Genomic DNA, 19,952 nt, shown 5'->3' on the forward strand with positions numbered 1-19,952 from the left:
CCTGGCTTCCCCAAAGTTCAAGGCAATGCAAGTTCTCTCACCTTCCTCTGGGGATCCTGCACAGAAGCCGATTCTGGGCCCACAGTGCTCCCTGGTAGCTGAAGATGCAAGATCCTCTGGACAGCTGGGCCAGGGGGGAGGCCTGGAGGAAGCCCTGTGGAAGGACAGGACCCTGGATTTGAAAAAAGTCTTGGAAGAGGAAAAGCTTAGGAGAAGACCAAGAGTGTTAAACTTATAGAGGAAAGTCTAATTGAGTCCCCTCTGGGATGGCCCTGCTTCCTAGGTTATGGAAATGGAGCTGGGACAAGAATGCAGGTGGCCTCAGGATGGGCGTAAAGCTGGACTCCAGAAACTCCCATCAGACCTTTGGCCGTGTCTGTGCAGGAGGAGAAGCTAAACAACCTGGGTCGTGGACCCTGAGTCTTCTCCTTCCTGCAGGTTCCTATCTTCTGTGGGCAGAGGCCAGGTGTGAGGGGCTCCTGGAGAGAGAGGTGGCATCAGAGCTACACAGGGGGTCAGTGACACTAATAGGAGTGGGAGATGGGAGTTTGGGGTGACTCAGCCCTGGGGACAATCTTGCAGCGTCCCAGCCCTCCCCAAGTTTCTACTTTTCGAAGGTGAAGAATTGTATCCTGAGAACATGAGTGGGGAGAGTTTGGAGATGGCCTCTGTGACTGTGCACAGTGAGAACCAGGGGTGCTGGGGAGGATATTCCAGTTATAGGGACAAGGACTTGTGCTTCTATTCAGACATTCAGGGGACATCATTTACTTCCCAAGATCCCTGTGACTTTTGTTGACTTTTATTATTTATTTATTTATTTTGGTGGTGCTCTAGGTGACAGTGGGTTTTCCAAGAGTAAAGCACAATAACGAAATGGCAGAACAGATGACCAGTTCAGCCACTGCCGGGCTGGGTGTGCAGCTCAACATCAGAGCCAGGGGATGGCACCAAATCTCTTGGGTCCCACCCTTCAGGAGAAGCTACCCTCCACCCCAGACCCCAAGTTCTCTGCCTGGTTTGCCTTACCCTACAGAAAACATACTTCAGGTTTACCTACATACTGTATTTCTTTACACTCTGCCTATTTGCAGGGGACTGCATGTTTCTGACCTCACAATTCATACTAAATATCTTTCTGGCAAAACAGTCATGCAGATGGCCAACAGGTACTGAAAAGATCAGCATCGCTAATCAGAGAAATGCAAATAAAAAACACAAGGAGACATCATTTCACACCCTTTAGAATGGCTGTCATCAGAAGTACAAGAGATAACAAGTGTTGAGGAAGGTGTGGAGAAAAGGGAACCCTTGTGCACTGCTGTTGGGAATGTAAGTTGGTGCAGCCACTGTGGAAAACAGTATGGAGGTTCCTCAAGAAAGTGAAAATAGAACTACCGTAAGATCCAGCAATTCCAATTCTGGGTAAATATTGAAGGAAATGAAATCCTGTCCTCAAAAAGATATTGGCAGCCCAAAGTTCACTGCAGCATTATTTACAATAGGCAAGATATGGAAAAAACCTAAGTGTCCCTCAATGGATGATGGAGAAAATGTGATATATCTATATAGAAATATGTATATATACATATATATGTATGTATATATACATATATATAAAAATATATATGTATATATATTATACCATAAAAAGAAGGAAATCCTACCATATTCCAGAAAAAGGATGGACTTTGAGGGCATTATGATAAATGAAATATGTCAGAGAAAGACAAATACTGTATGGGACTTCCCTGGTGGCTCAGTGGTAAATCCGCCTGCCAATGCAGGGGACATGGGTTCGAGCCCTGGCTGGGGAAGACCCACATGCTGCGGAGCAACTAAGCCCGTGCGCCACAACTACTGAGCCTGTGCTCTAGAGCCCGTGCTCTGCAACAAGAGAAGCCACTGCAATGAGAAGCCCGCGTGCCGCAACGAAGAGTAACTCCTGCTCGCGGCAACTAGAGAAAGCCCGTGAGCAGCAACGAAGACCCAACGCAGCCAAAAATAAAAAAAGGAGAAATACTGTATGTTCTCACTTACATATGGAATCTAAAAAAAGTCAGCTCGTCTTTTTTCTTTCTTCAATGAAATCTTCTTAAACTCTGTCTCTTTATTTCTCCAATTCACTGTATGATTGCTCTTGATTTTCTAAAATGATGATGCCTTTATTTTCATCACTGGTCATGGAAAAGAATCTGATAATAGAAAAAGTTCAATAAAATACATAAAAGTTCAGTGGAAATATAAAGAAAATTCCTAGAACTTTATGATCACTGGTGCTTTCATCCTAATGATCACCTTCTGGACATCTCAGCATGTTGATCTAAGATGATCACAAATATGAATTACATCATTCTGTTACTTACCCAGCTTCATTTGCCCCATGGTCAGCAAGCCAAAGGCCAAGATTCTGAGGTTTGCAGTTGGGAGAGGCCTTATTCACAAGGGAGCCAAGAAAAGAGACAGGAGAACAAGTCTGAGATCTTCCTCTTCATAGGCAAAGGAGCAGGGATATTTATGGGTGAACAGTATAGGGAGGTAGAGGTGCAGGGAAAGTTGATTCAAGGCAGGGAAATGGTGAGGTAATAGATGCTCTGGGCACGCTTGTCTGAGTTACATGCTTTTTCATGGAATACATGTTCAGAAGATGGTGGTTTTAGCATGATCTGAGGATGGAGTTTTTGGCCCTCTCATGTAAAAATGTCATACATTGTACACTCATGCAGGTCCAGTTGAATGGTCGCTGGTCTTGACTGGTTTGAACTGGGCAAGACTAGATCCATGACCTGAAAAAAAACTTAAAAAATTATTAATGTAGTGAACCATATGTCAGAGGTGTTATCTTTAGAGGGTGGTTAAAGGAATCTTGTAATATATTGTCTAAGGTATGGGAAGCTTACAGGGCATGCAATTCACAGGAACAATGAAGGAGAGCTTGACAGGTGAAGACAGGTTACAAGAGGAGGGTTTTAAACAAGCTGTTCCCTTCTCTGCTGTTCTGTGAGACAAACTCAAGTTACCAGTTTCTGTTAACCCTGTGAGTTGGGTTTCAATTCCACAAGGATGGAGCCCATGTAACCTTTACTTCCTAAACTCCATCTAGGCCTAGTGGAATCCCAGGAATGTAATAATCATTTGTAAGACATGACCTGAAATAATGAATGAAAGGGTGATTGTTATAATCATAGGAAATTTTATATAAGAACAGATTACATTATAAAGTCAATCATGTGACCTGTATTTTACTTTAACCTACTACGTTCAGCACCGCCTTCTTATTGTGTTTTGTGTGACTTGTTCAAAAAAAAAATCATGAGCCTACAAAGACATTAACCTCCTGTACACTGTTTCTATCCCATGCACCTGTGTTTTAGTTGATTTAGGCTATTATAACAGAATACCATAGACTGGGTAGCATAAACAAAGAAAATTTATTTCTTACAATTCTGGAGCCTGGAAACCTTAGATTATGGAGGCAGCATGGTTGGGTTGTGGAGGAAGCTAGCTTCCTAGTTTCCTCACATGGTGGGGCGTTGGGGAGCTCAGGTCTCTTCATTCCCATCTAAGGGCACTAAACCTATCATGGGGCTCCATCTCCATGACGTCCTCCAAACCTAGTTACCTTCTAAGGGACCGCCTCCAAATCCCATCACACTGGGGATTAAAGCTTCAAGATATGAATCTGTGGGATGTGCGTGTGTTTGGGTGTGGCAGGAGGAGTAGGGGATGGGGAACAAACATTCAGTTCATAGCAACCCATCACCGTACAGAGAACAAGACCCCAGTGGACCAATCAGCATTCCAGCGGCCATCCTCCTCTGGAGGCCACCCTCAAGCCTCCTGTAAACTGCCAAGGCTATGGGGACTCCTGTGTCTTTCCACCTCTGTGGGTCTCCAACACGACTGCTCTGTCCAGGCCAGGATGCGGGTTGTGTTCTCTCCCTTCTTGCTCCTTTGTCCACTGACAACGTCATCTCCAGGCACCCATCACAGTGGGTGTGAGACCGTTAATCAGAGCATGGAAATCTTTCAAAGGATCCCCTCTTCATTCTAACTCCCACGTGACCTGCCTGTGCCCTCCCTGCCCAGCATCAGTGACTTTCACCTGTTCCCATGTTGGCCACACACTTCACTAAATCACCGTTTGCACTGTCCACCCAGTGCCCCAACACAATCCCCTCAAATGAAAACGTTCTTTGTTTGACCAACATTTATTCAGGCTCCTGAATCCTCTCCTGGGATTGTCTGTGTACTTCCTTGTAAAATCTAGTTTCAATAAGAACCATAAGTCAGTTCAGCAAGAATCCCCACCATTTATATCTGATGACCCCAAAAATCTGATCAAAATTCTTCACTGCCCACTATTGGAATCAGATCATGCTGGGTTGCCTTTAGCAAGAAATCTGTTACATTGGTTCAGCCAGAATCCCTCCCAGACTTTATTAATTTACCAGCCAGTAACCCCCCTGCTTTTTGGATGTGAATCCCTATTTCTATCTGTTGAAGTTTGAATGAAGCCAAGTCACAAGCTGGGGTATCTTTTCCTCTATTGTCATAGTCCTGAATAAAATTTGCCTTCACCATGTAAACCTGTGTCTGTCTCTGATTTTCTTCTGACACATCTCCCTCAACAGATTACTGCTCAGGCAGGACATCTCCTTCTGATTATCCCACAAATGCCCACAAATCTGACAATGACCAACTTGGAGTCTAGCCACTTTTGCTATTTTCCATATCAGCCCTTGAGTTTTTTTCAGAGAATTAGTTTCAACTTCTCACTTTAAAACAATGGTCTTTTTGGACCTCATAGAAACTGCCATCCCATAGAAACATCCCCGGCTTAAACTCTGCAATTTCCGCATTTCCACTAACATCATGTGAAGGTTCTCTGTCAGTCGTTTGCAACATTTAGGTTGTCTGACCATTTGAGGGGTCCTTCTGATCCTGTCACCTAATTATTCACTGCACAGAAATGGGAAGATTCCTCTACCTGGAAGAGACCTTGATTCACCAGCCTAAAAATGGGGAAAATAGCAGCGACGTTTAGATTTTCTCTGAAGGTGATCTGAGGTAGTGAATAAAAAGTGTCCGCACCATTCTTACCCAGTTTTTGTTCAATAAACAGAGATGGTTATGATTATCATTGGTACTAATCTCACTCTACCGCAGGTCTTTACTAAAAGGGACGGTTGGCCTGGGAGTTAAAATGTCTATTGAGTAGAATCCAATTTAACCCTATTTTATGCAAAGGCCATTTATACCCATGGCAGAAATGTGGCGAAAGGTATCTTCCGGAACGTGACCCAGAGGGAAAACACCCTTAAAGAGTCCTTGACTTGGTGGCCAGTGCTATATAAGAATTGTTTGGGCATCAAATAAATGGGGTGGGAGAGAGACATGGAAAATTCTTAGAGGTGGAGAAAGGGTCTCCCTTTATTTGTGAAGTTAAACTTCAAAAGAATCTCTGTGTGATGCAACCCAGGTGGGAGTCATCCCTGAATGCGGTAGAACCTTAAACACCAAATAGAAGAGAAAAAAATTTCTCTCTTTATGAAGAGAAAAAAACTTTATTTCTGTACCTAATGGTGTCTCCTTGTTCAGAATCTGTCTTGAACTTAGCTAAGTTTGAGAAAACAGTAATTATCTAAATACATTTGCAAAGGGGCCAATAGGATTATGGTTCAGCTTCCAATACCCAGGAAAATGTCTGGGGCTATTTGCCATCTGGAAAGTGTCCTCAGTGAGAAAAACACTTAAAGAAAACCGCTCCTGATAGCACCTGCCCCTGGATGACCGTGTTATTTGCTACTGACCCACGTTTATTTCTTCCCTGGCTCCAAGTTCCCAAAGAGCCCACCGTGCCCACCCTCAGTGGCTCTCAGTCTTGGAAATGTCTGATCCCAGGACTCACATCTCTCCCTCTTCTCACATTCTTAGATTTAGTCTTTTCATGGTGTTTGCTGTGTTGATCCCACTTTCTAGGAGGAAACACCCTCAAAGGTGACACTGTTTCCTCTGAGCCACTCTCTTTTACTTTCTAAATATCACCCAGAAAAATGTCTTTAAATCTCCATCCTCCTTAAGAGAATAAAAACTCTTTATTTTCAATTGTTGCAATCATTCAGTGGTCCCTTCAGGAATGCCCAGCTCCAAGAGGTGAAGCCCCCACCTTTACTTCTCACTGTGATCTTGACATGCCCACCTTCACAGAAGGCTTGGCTTAAGGCTGGAAAACCAACCACATCCACAAAAGCTCTTCCCTTGCTCCCTGAATAGGCTCATCATCTCCTATCCTTGCTACATAACATCCAAGTGACAAGTTGATACAGAAACACGTTTATTTTGTTTTCTTTGGGAACAATACCACTGTCTTAATGAAGCTGTTTTAATTCAGGGACATTTTGATAACTTTGATATGGCCAAAGATCCCCCAATAATGATGCTTTCAAGTTATGTTTTTTTCTTGTCCGATATCAGGAAGCAATAATACCTTTCCTGTTTGACCCACAGGAATATAACTGTCTGTATCGGTAGAATTCAATCAATGTTTGTGGAGTGAATCCATGAATGGGTCCTTGATTCCCCCTCCATCATTCTTTCTGTTTCCTGAATGGATATCTGATTCAATCAAGTAATCTGGAGAAGAATGAAGATCCAATCAGGATCAATCCAATGGGCAGTATGGAATATAATCAAGGATCTTTTTCTGATTGAGTTAGTAGTTGACCAGAGGGATGATGCGATTAGAAATGTGTATAAAAGCCTCAGCCTCTGAAGAAGGAATGCAGAATCTTCTGGCTTCAGAGTCACTGGCTGGGGTCTCCACATGGTCTGAGGTCTGAGCACCCCGCCAACCCCATCATAGCGGTAAGTTTCCAACCTCAGCTAAGGACACCCTCTTCTTACCCATGGTTAGCTAATCTTAAAGGGTAGCATGGATCTCTGGATGGCACAGAGAGTTTTTGAAAAATCATTTTTTTCAGATGAACACATTTCAGGTTTTGGTTTTGCCTCTCAGTGTAGTTTTGGCTAAATCTCAAATATTCTGATTTGTTCTTTGGCTTATCTCATTTTTAAATGTCCCCACCAAGCAGATATTATTTTTTAAAAATATTTATTTATTTATATTTTTATTTGGCTGAGCCAGGCCTTAGTTGCAGCACGTGGAATCTTTGTTGCGGTATGCGGGATCTTTAGTTGCAGCATGTGGGATCTAGTTCCCTGATCAGGGATTGAACCCCAGCCCCCTGCATTGGGAGCACAGAGTCTTAACCACTGGACCACCAGGGAAGTCCCTCAAGCAGATATTCTTAATAAAAAACATCTGTTTGGAATGTTATTTCTTGAAATTTAAATTTAAAATATATATTTTGTGGACAAATAGCATTCATTGTAGGAGTATCTCCTTAATCTTTACCAGCCAAGTTAACTGAGGTAACTGAGGATGTAGGGTGTATTGGTCCACATGACACTCCTCTTCCCATAGATTTAGGGCGCTAAGTCGTGGTCTGGAAGTCCTTCCCAAATAAATATTGGAGTAAGCTTTCAGGCTCCTTGGTACCCAATTCCCAGTAGGACAGGAATTAAGCAAAGCAGTGGATGGAACTGAATGAGCTAGTGGTTGCCTTTCCTCCTCATTGGTACTTGTAAGATGCTTGTTCTGGATCCAGTAGGGACCATGTTATAGTTTTCTGCCCCCTGAGTCCACAGTGTAATATGGGCTAATTGAGGCACTTCCGCCTCTGCCAGAGCAGTGACCTTGGCCTGAGTAGGTACTTCTGAAGGTTTGGGAGACAGTCTGAGGTGTGCTCCTGCTTGGCCTGAAATCGATGCCTTGTTCCCTGGCAGTTTCCACAGGATTCCTTTTGGAGCAGAGTCAGAATGAGTGTCCAGACCCCACCCAGACTCCTGGACCTGGCGGGAACAAGCCTGCTGAGGGATGAGGCCTCAGCCATTTCTGCTGTGGAAGATCTGCCCACTGAGCTCTTCCCACCACTGTTCATGGAGGCCTTCCATGGGAGACACATCGAGATCCTGAAGGCCATGGTGCAAGCCTGGCCCTTTGTCCGCCTGCCTCTGGGGGACCTGATAGACATGCCTCATGTGGGGCCCTTACAAGCAGTGCTGGAAGCACTTGATGTCCTACTTGCCCAGAATGTTCGCCCTAGGTGAGTCTGATTCGTATAGCCTGGTAAAATCCTGGGCTTCCTGGAAGAGACAGGTGGGGTGAGGGAAAGTAGATGGACAAGGGATGGACCAGAGGGTTCTGATGATGCCAGTGAGGGAGTTCAGAGGCCTTGGCTCACTATGGGAAATGCCTTCCTGATATGTAAGGGTACCTTAGATGCAAGGGGGGTTGAAAGAACATGCCCCGTCTCCTTCCTGTGATGCTTAACAGTACTAGAAGTGAAGAACTAGAAAGGGGCGGAGGGGAAAGGGAGACGGAGAAAAGTGAGGCAGAGAGAGAAGAGGGGGAGTCAGCAGGTGATGACAGAAATGTGAAATAAAAACACAGGTGGACAGTCTGTTGTCAATTCTGAGACAGTGGTTTTATTCTGTGTGGATTTTAATGCACCCCCACTAATCTGTTCCCCATAGGAGGTGCAAACTGCGAGTGCTGGATTTACGGGATACTGGCCAGATCTTCTGGAGCGTGTGGTCTGGAGCCAGCACTCACGGGTGCTCAAGCTCAGGAATGGTACCAGTGGCTGAGCACAGGTCAATGACACAGGAGCCCTTGGCTTCCTTGGAGGTGTTCATAGAACTTTGCCTGAAGAAAAGGACCCTGGATAATTTCTTCGCCTACCTCATCAGGTGGGTGGAGCAGAGAAAAGTTTCCATACACCTGTGCTGTAAGAAGCTGAAGATCGTTTCAATGCCCATGGAAAATATTATGAAGGTCCTGAGTATGGTGCAGTTGGACTGTATCCAGGAGGTGCAAGTGAATTGCGCCTGGCATCTGTCCACCCTGGCCATGTTTGCTCCTCTCCTGGGCCAGATGAGTAATGTGCAGAGACTCCTTCTCTCCCCCATTCTTGTGTCTGCCTTTGAGGAGCAGGAACAGCAGCACGTCATCCAAATTACCTCTCAGTTCCTCAGGCTGCACCACCTCCGGGATCTCTATATGGACTCTCCCTCCTTCCTTGAAGGCTGCCTGGACCAGATGCTTAGGTGAGAGTGGGCCACTGACCAGGTAACAGTGAACACAACACTAGAATGTCACGTGAACTGTGTCATTTGCTGCTCTATCCTGAAGTGTGGTATCCCATAACCACACAAATCAAGGTAGAGGAACAAACTGCTATAGAGTTTCTGTAATGGGACACCTTAGTAGAAAGCTATAGATCATGGGGTTAGGATCCATTGAGGGTGGACATGGGTTCTTCCTTAGGAAGAGATATCTATGTCAGATGACTTAGGAAATTAGGTAAGTGAAGAGGGCATTAAAGAAGGGAAACCATCTCAGACCCGAGCAATTCTAAAGAGAAGCTCTGGGGAACTCCCTGGAGGTCCAGTGGTTAGAACTCTGCACTCATGGCGAGGGCTTGGGAAACTACCATACCACAAGCTGCATGGCAGAAAGAGAGAGAAAGAGAGAGAGAATCTCTGTGCTTACCAGGTTTGTGAACACAATGAGCTTGTCTCAAATTCCCAGTCTCTAAAAGCCTGTCTGTTGCTCCAGAAAAGTTAATTAATATTTAAGAAATGCATGATTCTGAGAGGATGGTAGTGGAGCAGGAGCCACAGATAATAAAAAGTGGTAGATGGTTTGCAGATGATGCAGGATTGTAAGTGAGCCTCTGCAGACTGGCAACCCCTGTTGATGATGTGGGATCTTGTCCAGTTTGATTCTCTATACATGTCTCCCACCAGCCTCAACTGGCCCAGAGATACAGGTGCCTAGGGCTTAAGCATGGTCTGAAAGAAGCCTGAGTTGAAAGCATTTTCTGTTTTCTCTCCCAGTATTCAAATTCAGTGATGCCCACACTTGATTGAGACTCAGTGTTGGGCTCTCTGCTGAGCAGGTTCTAGTGCATTTCATTATCTTCATTCATCATTTAAAAGAGGTGAAGTAAGTTTCACTCTGTTTGACCCATGAGGAAAGAGCTTTCAAGATACTGTAAAGTTGACCCACTCACACAAAGAAGATGACAGGAGTCAGTCTAAAATGAGACTGGTCATTCTAGGTATCGACCTTCTTAAGGCAGTTAGTAGGACCTTGGCTTTGGGCAAATCAACTATCTGCCAACTTTAGCTCATGCCACCCTGGTTTCTCAGACCTAATTGCTTGTTTTCTCCCCAGATGCCTGAAGACTCCCTTGGACAACCTCTCAATAACTAACTGCCGGCTTACAGATTCAGACTTGATCCATCTGTCTCAGTGCCCAAACATCCGTCAGCTAAAAGGCCTGGATCTGAGTGGTGTGACGCTGACCGACTTTAGTCCTGTGCTCCTCCAAGTTCTCCTGGAGCAAGTTGCAGCCTCCCTCCAGGAACTGAACTTAGAGCAGTGTGGGATCAGTGACTTTCAACTTGAGTCCGTCCTGCCTGTCCTGAGCCACTGTTCCCAGCTCAGGACCTTTAGCCTGTGTGGGAACCTCCTCTCTATGACCATCATGGAGAAGCTTCTGTGTCACACCACTGGTATGCCCCATTTAAGTGATGAGTTTTATCCTGCCCCTCAGGAAAGTTACAGCCCTCATGGGGCTCTCCACCTGGGCAGACTTGCCCAGCTTCGGGATGAGCTAATTGAGATTATGAGGAATTTAGGATGTCCCAGGGCCATCTGGCTTAGCTCCAGCCCATGTCCTCGCTGGGGCAATAAGACATTCTATCAAGAGGAGCCCTTTCTATACCACTGCTATATCTCTGCCTAGTTGGGTGCATCTATCAAAAGCTTTCTTCTGGGCACTTGGAAACCAAAATCTAGACAATAGATGCATCATGAAAGGAAAACAGACCTGTGATTTCAGACATCAGCTCAATGTGAATGGGAAAAGGAAAGGTGATCCAGCACAGGTGCAGGATTGCACTGGAAATGTAGACGCTGGGAGGTGAGGGGACTTTCAGGGACATGTGCTTATAGCATCAGAAATATGAATCTAAATTTCTGGATGGAAATTTGGGCTGGAGACACACATGTTGTCGTTATTCCTTGGGGGGGGGCGGTGATTGTAAAGAAATGGTCAGAAATAAAGAGACCTTCAGTGTAAATGTACTGGTGTCCTCCATGGTATATTACCCTGTTTTCTCTGTTTTCACCTCAGTAATCTCCAGTTACTGATGAAAGAAAATGCACCAAATTGTCTATGATCGGGAACCCTACTATTCCCATCAGTTCTCTATTCTGTCTTGGACATCTTTGACCTCCTTACATACTTCTGTGGCTGTTCAGTGGGTTAATACACACAACAAGGGGAAAATACTCAGTGGTCAATGACGAGCTCTTGACAGGGCCCTCACTGCTGACTCAGGCCATGACCCTGGACATGAGCAGTCCTCATAGTTCTCTAAGTGGGTCCATTAGTCCCAGTTCCTGGCCTTCGTGTGTGCTGGGAAAGGGCTTCACTACACAAGTCAAGACCTCCAGTTCTGGAAGGGGTCGTCCACACTGCAGATGAACCAGAGTCTCTTGTCCTTGTCAACCCATGCTTGTCATGAGGGGGTAGTGGTCCTCCTTGAATTAAACTAGTTGTGACCAGTAAAGACATACAATTTCCTTTTAGCATAATACTAAAATCATACGGGCATATAACAGGGTTTTAGTATTTCCAAACCACATTAAGAAATTATATCCTGGGGTTTCCCTGGTGGCGCAGTGGTTGAGAATCTGCCTGCTAATGCAGGGGACACGGGTTCGAGCCCTGGTCTGGGAAGATCCCACGTGCTGCGGAGCAGCTGGGCCCGTGAGCCACAACTACTGAGCCTGCGCGTCTGGAGCCTGTGCTCTGCAACAAGAGAGGCCGCGACGGTGAGAGGCCCGCGCACCGTGATGAAGAGCGGCCCCCGCTCGCCGCAACTGGAGAAAGCCCTCGCACAGAAACGAAGACCCAACACAGCCAAAAATAAATAAATAAATAAATAAATAAATTAATTAATTAAAAAAAAGAAATTATATCCTTTTGTAGGGTTACGTCATGTCATTGAAAGACTGACATTAATCCTATAATACCTACTATCTCTCCCTATCAGGGAAGACTAGTATAGCATGCTTTATTATCAACATATCAGCATGTATAAAAAAACACCTCCTATATACATCTTATAACTCATAGTCAACCCTCCCTACCCTCAGTTCCACATCCTCAGATTCAACCAACTGCAGATGGTGTAGGGCTACATTTACTATAGAAAAATATCCACGGGTAAGTGGATCTGAGCAGTTCAAAGGTATGTTGTTCAAGAGTCATCTGTACATACAGATATATATTAGGAGGGATTTATTACGGGAATGGATTTACACGGTTACAGAGACGGAGGAATCTCACAGTCTGAAAGCTAGAGGACGAGCAAAGCCAGTTTTATAACTCAGGCCAAAGCTTAGGGCTGAAAACTGGGAAAGCTGATGATGTAACTCCAAGTGGGAGGCTAAAGGCTTGAGAACCAGGGGACGACTCATGTAAGTCCTGGAGTCTCAAGTCTCAAGAGCCAAAAGCTGCTATGTTCATGGTCAAGAAGAGAAAGAGGGAGAGAAGAGTGTCTTGTTCACTCAGGCCCCCAAGATATTGGATGATGCCCACCCACATTGGTGAGGACAGATCTCTTGACTCAGTTGATGGATTCAAATGCTAATCTCTTCCAGAAACACCATCTCAGAAATACCCAGAATCAATGTTACATAAAATTAACCATCACAGAGACCATAAACAAAGGGCACCCAAATGAAGGTTCCTTGCTGAGGATTCAGGGGCTGGTATTGTTGGCTCAGGGGATGGAGTGGATATTGGGCTGGGGGGGATCTTAGGCAAGAGGCACAGCTTCTCCATAAAATGGAGGTAATCAGGCACAAGCAGCATATGGGGTTCCTGTAGAATGAATGAGATGATGCATGTTGAGGCCCTAGCGCTGGACCTGGCATACAGTAGGAGCTCAATAAATGACTTGTTGCCTTCTTTTCCCCTGCTAGCAGACACCCCCAGGGTTCTTCATTCCTCAAGCTTACCCTCTATTCTTACAACAGGAAGGAAAGAAGAAAGGACTCATCATTTACATGAGGCCAGCAATGAATCGTCATTCACCCAAGGTGCTTTGGCAGCCAGCACTGGAAGGGGCAGGGGGAATGTCACAGGAAAGATTCCATTCCTCTCTGGTGATAGACATTCTGAGCCTCATGACTCCTAGGCCACCTGTTGGTAGATCAAACCAAATGACATAAACCAGTGTTGCAAGCAGGTCTGTAGTGTTCAGCATTCTAAAAACATCGCTGTAATGTTAATGCTCATTTAGTATAAATATTTGTGCTGTAATTTATATAAATATAGAAGATATAAATTGTCTTTTAAAATTACAAAGACAATTCAGTACTTAAAAAAATGCGTGTATAAATTTACATTTCCACCAACAGTGTAAGAGGGTTCCCTTTTCTCCACACCCTCTCCAGCATTTATCGTATGTAGATTTTTTAATGATGGCCATTCTGACTGGTGTGAGGTGATACCTCATTGTGGTTTTGACTTGCATTTCTCTAATAATTAGTGATGTTGAGCAGCTTTTGATGTGCCTCTTGGCCATCTGTATGTCTTCTTTGGAGTAATGTCTATTTAGGTCTTCCACCCATGTTTTGATTGGATTTTTGTTTTTTTGATATTGAGCTGCATAAGCTGTTTGTACATTTTGGAGATTAATCCCTTGCCAGGAAGTTCCTTAAAAAAACTAAAAATAGAACTACCATATGACTCAGCAATCCCACTCCTGGGCATATACCCAGAGAAAACCATAATTCCAAAAGATACATGCACCCCAATGTTCATTGCAGCACTATTTACAATAGCCAGGACATGGAAGCAATCTAAATGCCCATCAACTGAGGAATGGATAAAGAAGATGTGGTACATATACACAATGGAATATTACTCAGCCATAAGAAGGAATGAAACTGTGCCATTTGCAGAGACATGGATGGACCTAGAGACTCATACAAAGTGAAGTAAGTTAGAAAGAGAAAAACAAATATCGTATATTAACACATATATTGGAATCTAGAAATAGGATACAGATGAACCTATTTGCAAAGCAGAAATAGAGACACAGACATAGAGAACAAATGTATGGACACCAAGGGAGGAAAGAGGGGGTGGGATGAACTGAGAGATTGGGATTGACATATATACACTGCTACGTATAAAATAGATAACTAATGAGAACCTACTGTATAGCACAAGGCACTCTACTCAGTGCTCTGTAATGACCTATGTGGGAAGGAAATCCCAAAAGGAGGGGATATATGTATACGTATAGCTGATTCACTTTGCTGTACAGCAGAAACTAACACAACATTGTAAAGCACTATACTCCAATTAAAAAAAAAAATGCATGTGGATATTTAAAAAAATGTTAACTTGATTTGGATCCTCAAAAGAAAAGTGTCTTTAAAACTGATTTTAAAGACCGTTCAAAAAGAATTGTTTGTTCTTTAAAAAATACTTAGAAAAACAAAATTTCAGAACTGGAAGGATTACAATTATACTTTTTAAAGTAGACTTTATATTTTAGAGCAGTTTTTTGTTCTAAGTAATATTGAGCATAAGGTAAGAGAGTTTCCATTTAAATCCTTCCCCCACCATGTGCATAGCCTCCCCAGCTATCAACATTCCCCACTGGATTGGTACATTTGTTATAACACATGAACCTACATTGACACATCATCATCAACCGAAGTATATAGCTTATACTGAGGTTCCCTCTTGGTGTTGTGCATTCTGAGTTTTGACAAATATATAATGACATGTATCCACCACTTTAGTATCATACAGAGTATTTTCACTGCCCTAAAAATCATCTTTGCTCTGCCTAATTATCCCTCATCCACATCAACCCCACCTCATCACCTCAACACCTCAACTGATTTTTTTCACTCTTCTCAGAGTCCGCCTTTTCCAAAATACCATATAGTTGGACTTATACAGTATGTAGCCTTTTTCAGATTGATTCTTTCAGTTAGTAATAGACACTGAGTGTTCTTCCATGCATTTTCATGGTTTGATAACATTCCATTTTCTGTATATATCACAGTTTATTGATTCTTTCATGTACTGAACGACAATTTGGTTGCTTCCAAGTGTTGGCAATTATGAAACAGCTGGTATAAACTTCCATGTGCCTGTTTTTGTGTGGATATAAGGTTTCAAGTCATTTGGACGGATACCAAAGGGTGAGATTTCTGGATCATAGGATAACGATACTTATTAAAATTATTTTTTCATGACAATCTCCCCTGTTAGACAGATATTGTCCCATAAAGGGCAGGAACAGTGTCTCAATCACTGCCCATAACTGCCCACAGAGACTTGCATGGCAGTAAAAGATTATAACTGCATGGTCCATGGAAAGCTTTATCATCAGTTTATAGTCGAATATTATTTTTAACTAAAATGCCAATTTGGAGAAAATCAAAGTTAGCTGGCTGACAATAATATAAACATGTAGGGTACAGAAGAAATAGCACTTGCAGTCAATACATATGTCCACGTAAATTACCTATGAAAGAAAACTCCATTTGTTTTCCATTCTTTTGTTGGATTTGCCCAAGTAATAAACAACAACATTCTCAGTGTAAAATATTCCAATAATACAGATAGAAGAAGCATCTCTCCTGAACTTCCTCCTCATATGTGTGTGTATATATACATATATGTATAGTATATATAATATATATACTATCTATATAGTATTATGCCATGAAAAGAAAGATATCCTACCATATTCCACAAAAAGGATGAACTATGAGGGCATTATGCTAAGTGAAATATGTCAGAGAAAGATAAACATAGTATGTTCTCACTTATATGTGGAATCTAAAAAACTGAAATCCTCTTTTTTGTTCCTCATGGAAGCTTCTTAAACTCTGTCTCTTTAATTCTCCAATTCACTGTAGGTTGGGTCTTGATTTTCCAAAATGATAATGCCCCTATTTTCATCACTGGTCATGGGAAAGAATCTGACAATAGAAAATGTTCAATAAAATACAGAAACTTGAGTGGAAATATAATGAAAATTTACAGAACTTTGCAATCTCTGGTGCTTTCACCATAATGATCACCCTTTGGACATCTCAGCATGCTGATCTAAGATTCTTACAAATATGAATTGCAATATTCTGTTACTGAACCAGGTTCATTTGCCCAACAGTCAGCAAGCCAAACAACAGGATTCTAAGGTTTGCAACAGAGAAAGGGCTAATTTACAAGGCAGCTAAGGGAGGAGACCGGAGAACAAGTCTGAGATCTACCACTTCAAAGGCAAGGGAGCAGGGATATTTATGGGTGAAGGGTATAGTAAGGTAGGAGGTGCAGGGAAAGGTGACTGAAGGCAGGAAAAAGGTGAGGTAATCACTGCTTTGTGCAGGCATATCTCTGTTACATGCTACTACATGGGATGCATGTTCAGAAGATGGTGGCATTAGCATGATCTGAGGATGCAGTTTTTAGCCCTCTGACGTCAAATGGTCATTCACTGTGCACTGCCACAGGCCCAAATGAATGGTCGCTGGTCTTGACTGGTTTGAACTGGGCAAGACTAGATCCATGACCTGAAAAAAACAACTTAAAGAACCATTACTATAGTGACTTATATGTCAGAGGTGTTATCTATAGGTCACAGTTAAAGGAGTGTTGTAATGTATTGTTTAAGGTATGGGAAGATTTCAGGGTATGAAATTTGCAGGAACAATGAAGACGAGCTTGACAGGTGACCTCAGGTTACAAGAGGAGTGTTTTAAACAAGCTGTTCCCTTCTCTGCTGTTCTGTGAGACAAACTCAAGAATTTCTATTAGTTTCCAGTTTCTGCTAATCCTGTGAGGTGGGTTTCAATTCCACAAGGATTGGATTCATGTAACTTTCACTTCCTAAACTTCATCTACACCTAGTGGAACCCCAGGATTATAGTAAATATTAATAAGATATGACCCGAAATAATGAATGAAAGAGTGATTGCTATATTCATAGGGAACCTTATATAAGAATGGATTACAGTAGAAAGTCAATCATGTGACCTGCATTTTATTTTAACCTACTATGGACAGCATCACCTTCTTATTGTGTTTTGTGTGATTTGTCCAAAGAAAACATTCATGGGACCACAAAGGCTTACACTATCCCATACACTCTTGCTATCCTATTCATATGTGTTTTACTTGATTAAGGCGACTATAGCAAAATACTATGGACTGAGTGGCTTAAACAAAGAAAATTTATATCTTATGATTCTGGAGACTGGAAAGCTGAGATCAGGGAGGCAGCATGGTCGGGTTGTGGAGGGAGCTAGCTTCCTAGTTTCCTCACATGGTGGGGCATGGGGGAGCTCAGGTCTCTTCATTCCCATCTAAGGGCACTAAACCTATCATGGGGCTCCATCTCCATGACGTCCTCCAAACCTAGTTACCTTCTAAGGGACCACCTCCAAATCCCATCACACTGGGGATTAAAGCTTCAGGATATGAATCTGTGGGATGTGTGTGTGTTTGGGTGTGGCAGGAGGAGTAGGGGATGGGGAACAAACATTCAGTTCATAGCAACCATAGCAAACTTGTAAAGAGAACAAGACTCCAGTGGACCAATCAGCATTCCAGCGGCCACCCTCCTCTGTTTTCCCCACACCCACCCTCAAGCCTCCTGCAAACTGTCAAGGCTATGGGAACCCCTGTGTCTTTCCACCTCTGTGGGTCTCCAACACGACTGCTCTGTCCAGGCCAGGATGCGGGTCGTGCTCTCTCCCTTTTTGTTCCTTTGTCCACTGACAACGTCATCTCCAGGCACCCATCACAGTGGGTGTGAGACCGTTAATCAGAACACGGAAATCTTTCAAAGGATCCCCTCTTCATTCCAACTCCCACGTGACCTGCCTGTGCCCTCCCTGCCCAGCATCAGTGACTTTCACCTGTTCCCAAGTTGGCCACACACTTCACTAAATCAGCGTTTGCACCGTCCACCCAGTGCCCCAACACAATCCCCTCAAATGAAAACGTTCTTTGTTTGACCAAAGTTTATTCCGGCTCCTGAATCCTCTCCTGGGATTGTCTGTGTACTTCCTTGTAAAATCCAGTTTGAACAAGAATTCTAAACCAGTTCAGCAAGAATCCCCACCATTTATATCTGATGACCCCAAAAACCTGATCAAAATTCTTCACTGCCCACTCTTGGTAAAGAATCATGCTGGGCTGCCTTCAGAAAGAAATCTATTACATTGGTTCAGCCAGAAATCTCTCCCCAGACCTGATGTCTCCTCTCAGTAATTTACGAGCCAACAAAACCCCTGCTACTTGGCTGTGAATCTCTAGTTGCATTTGTTGAATTGTGAATGAAGCCAAGTTACACGCTGGGTTATCTATCGTCATAGTCCTGAATAAAATTTGCCTTCACCGCATAAACCTGTGTCTGTCTCATTTTCTCTGATACAACTTCCACAGCTGATTACTGCTCAGGCAGGAAAGTCCTTCTGAATATCCCCCAAATTCCCACATATATGAGAATGACCAACTTGGAGTCTGGCTGCTTTTGTAGCTTTCCATACCAGCCCTCGAGTTTTCTTCAGAGAATTAGTTTCAACTTGTCACTTTAAACAATGCTCTTTTTGCATTTCGTAGAAGATGTGATCCCATGGAAACAACCCCTGCTTAGACTCTGCGATTTCCACATTTCCACTAACATCACGTGAAGTCTCTCAGTCAGTCCTTTCCAAGATTTAGGTTGTCTGACAATTCAAGGGGTCCTTCTGATCCTATCACCTAATTATTCACTGCACAGAAATGGGAAGATTTTTCTACCTGGCGGAGACCGTGGTTCACCAGCCCAAGATAGGGGAAAACAGCAGTGATGTTTAGATTTTCTCTGAAGGTTATCTGAAGTAGTGAATAAAAAGTGACCATACCATTGCTCACCCAGTTTATGTTCAGTAAACAGAAAGGTTTATGATAATCTTTGTTACTAATCTCACTCAATTGCAGGCCATTAATAAAAGGGATTGGTGACATAGGAGTTAAAATGTCTATTGAGTAGAATCCAATTTAACCCTATTTTCTGCAAAGGGCACTTATAGCCATGGTAGAAATGTGGTGAAAGGAATCTTCTGGAAAGTGACCAAGAGGGAGAAAACCCTTCAAAAAGTCCTCACCTTGGTGGCAGAGGTATATAAGTATCGTTTGGTCATCAAATAAATGGTGGGGGGAGAGAGACAAGGAAAATTCTTGAAGATGGAGAAAGGGTCTCCCTTTATTTGTGACCTTAAACTTCAAAAGAATCTCTGTGTGATGTAGCCCAGGTGAGAGTCATCCCTGAAAGTGGCAGAACCTGAAACACCACACGGAGCTTCTGAATTTAGTGCAGGAAAGGTGTTGCTATTTATGAAGAGAAAAACAGAATTTTATTTCTGTGCCTAATGGCATCTCCTTGATCAAAATCTGTGTTGAACTTTGCTAAGTTTTAGGAAAGAGTAATTATGTAAATACGCTTGGAAAGGTTACCCATGGGATTATGGTTTGGCTTCCAAGACTGCTGGAAGGTGGCTGGGGCTATTTGCCATCTGGAAAGTGTCCTCAGTAAGAAAAAAACTTAAAGAAAACCGCTCCTGGTAGCACCTGCCCCTGGATGACCGTGTTATTTGCGACTGACCCACGTTTATTTCTTCCCTGGCTCCAAGTTCCCAAAGAGCCTACGGTGCCCACTCTCAGTGGCTCTCAGTCTTGGAAATGTCTGATCCCAGGACTCACATCTCTCCCTCTTCTCACATTCTTAGATTT

At 43.3% G+C, this 19,952-nt stretch overlaps 1 protein-coding gene across 1 annotated transcript; it reads left to right on the top strand.

Moving 5' to 3' along the window:
• The first annotated feature begins 7,881 nt into the window (after positions 1-7,881).
• Positions 7,882-10,877, top strand: LOC137760503 (PRAME family member 15-like). Its single transcript, XM_068537494.1, has 3 exons — positions 7,882-8,168; positions 8,599-9,171; positions 10,304-10,877. Exons 1-3 carry the CDS (start codon positions 7,882-7,884, stop codon positions 10,875-10,877), a joined length of 1,434 nt encoding a protein of 477 aa, XP_068393595.1.
• The last annotated feature ends 9,075 nt before the right edge of the window (positions 10,878-19,952 follow it).

This window comes from Eschrichtius robustus, chromosome 3 (genome assembly GCF_028021215.1).
Source record: "Eschrichtius robustus isolate mEscRob2 chromosome 3, mEscRob2.pri, whole genome shotgun sequence".
Taxonomy (NCBI): Eukaryota; Metazoa; Chordata; class Mammalia; order Artiodactyla; family Eschrichtiidae; genus Eschrichtius; species Eschrichtius robustus.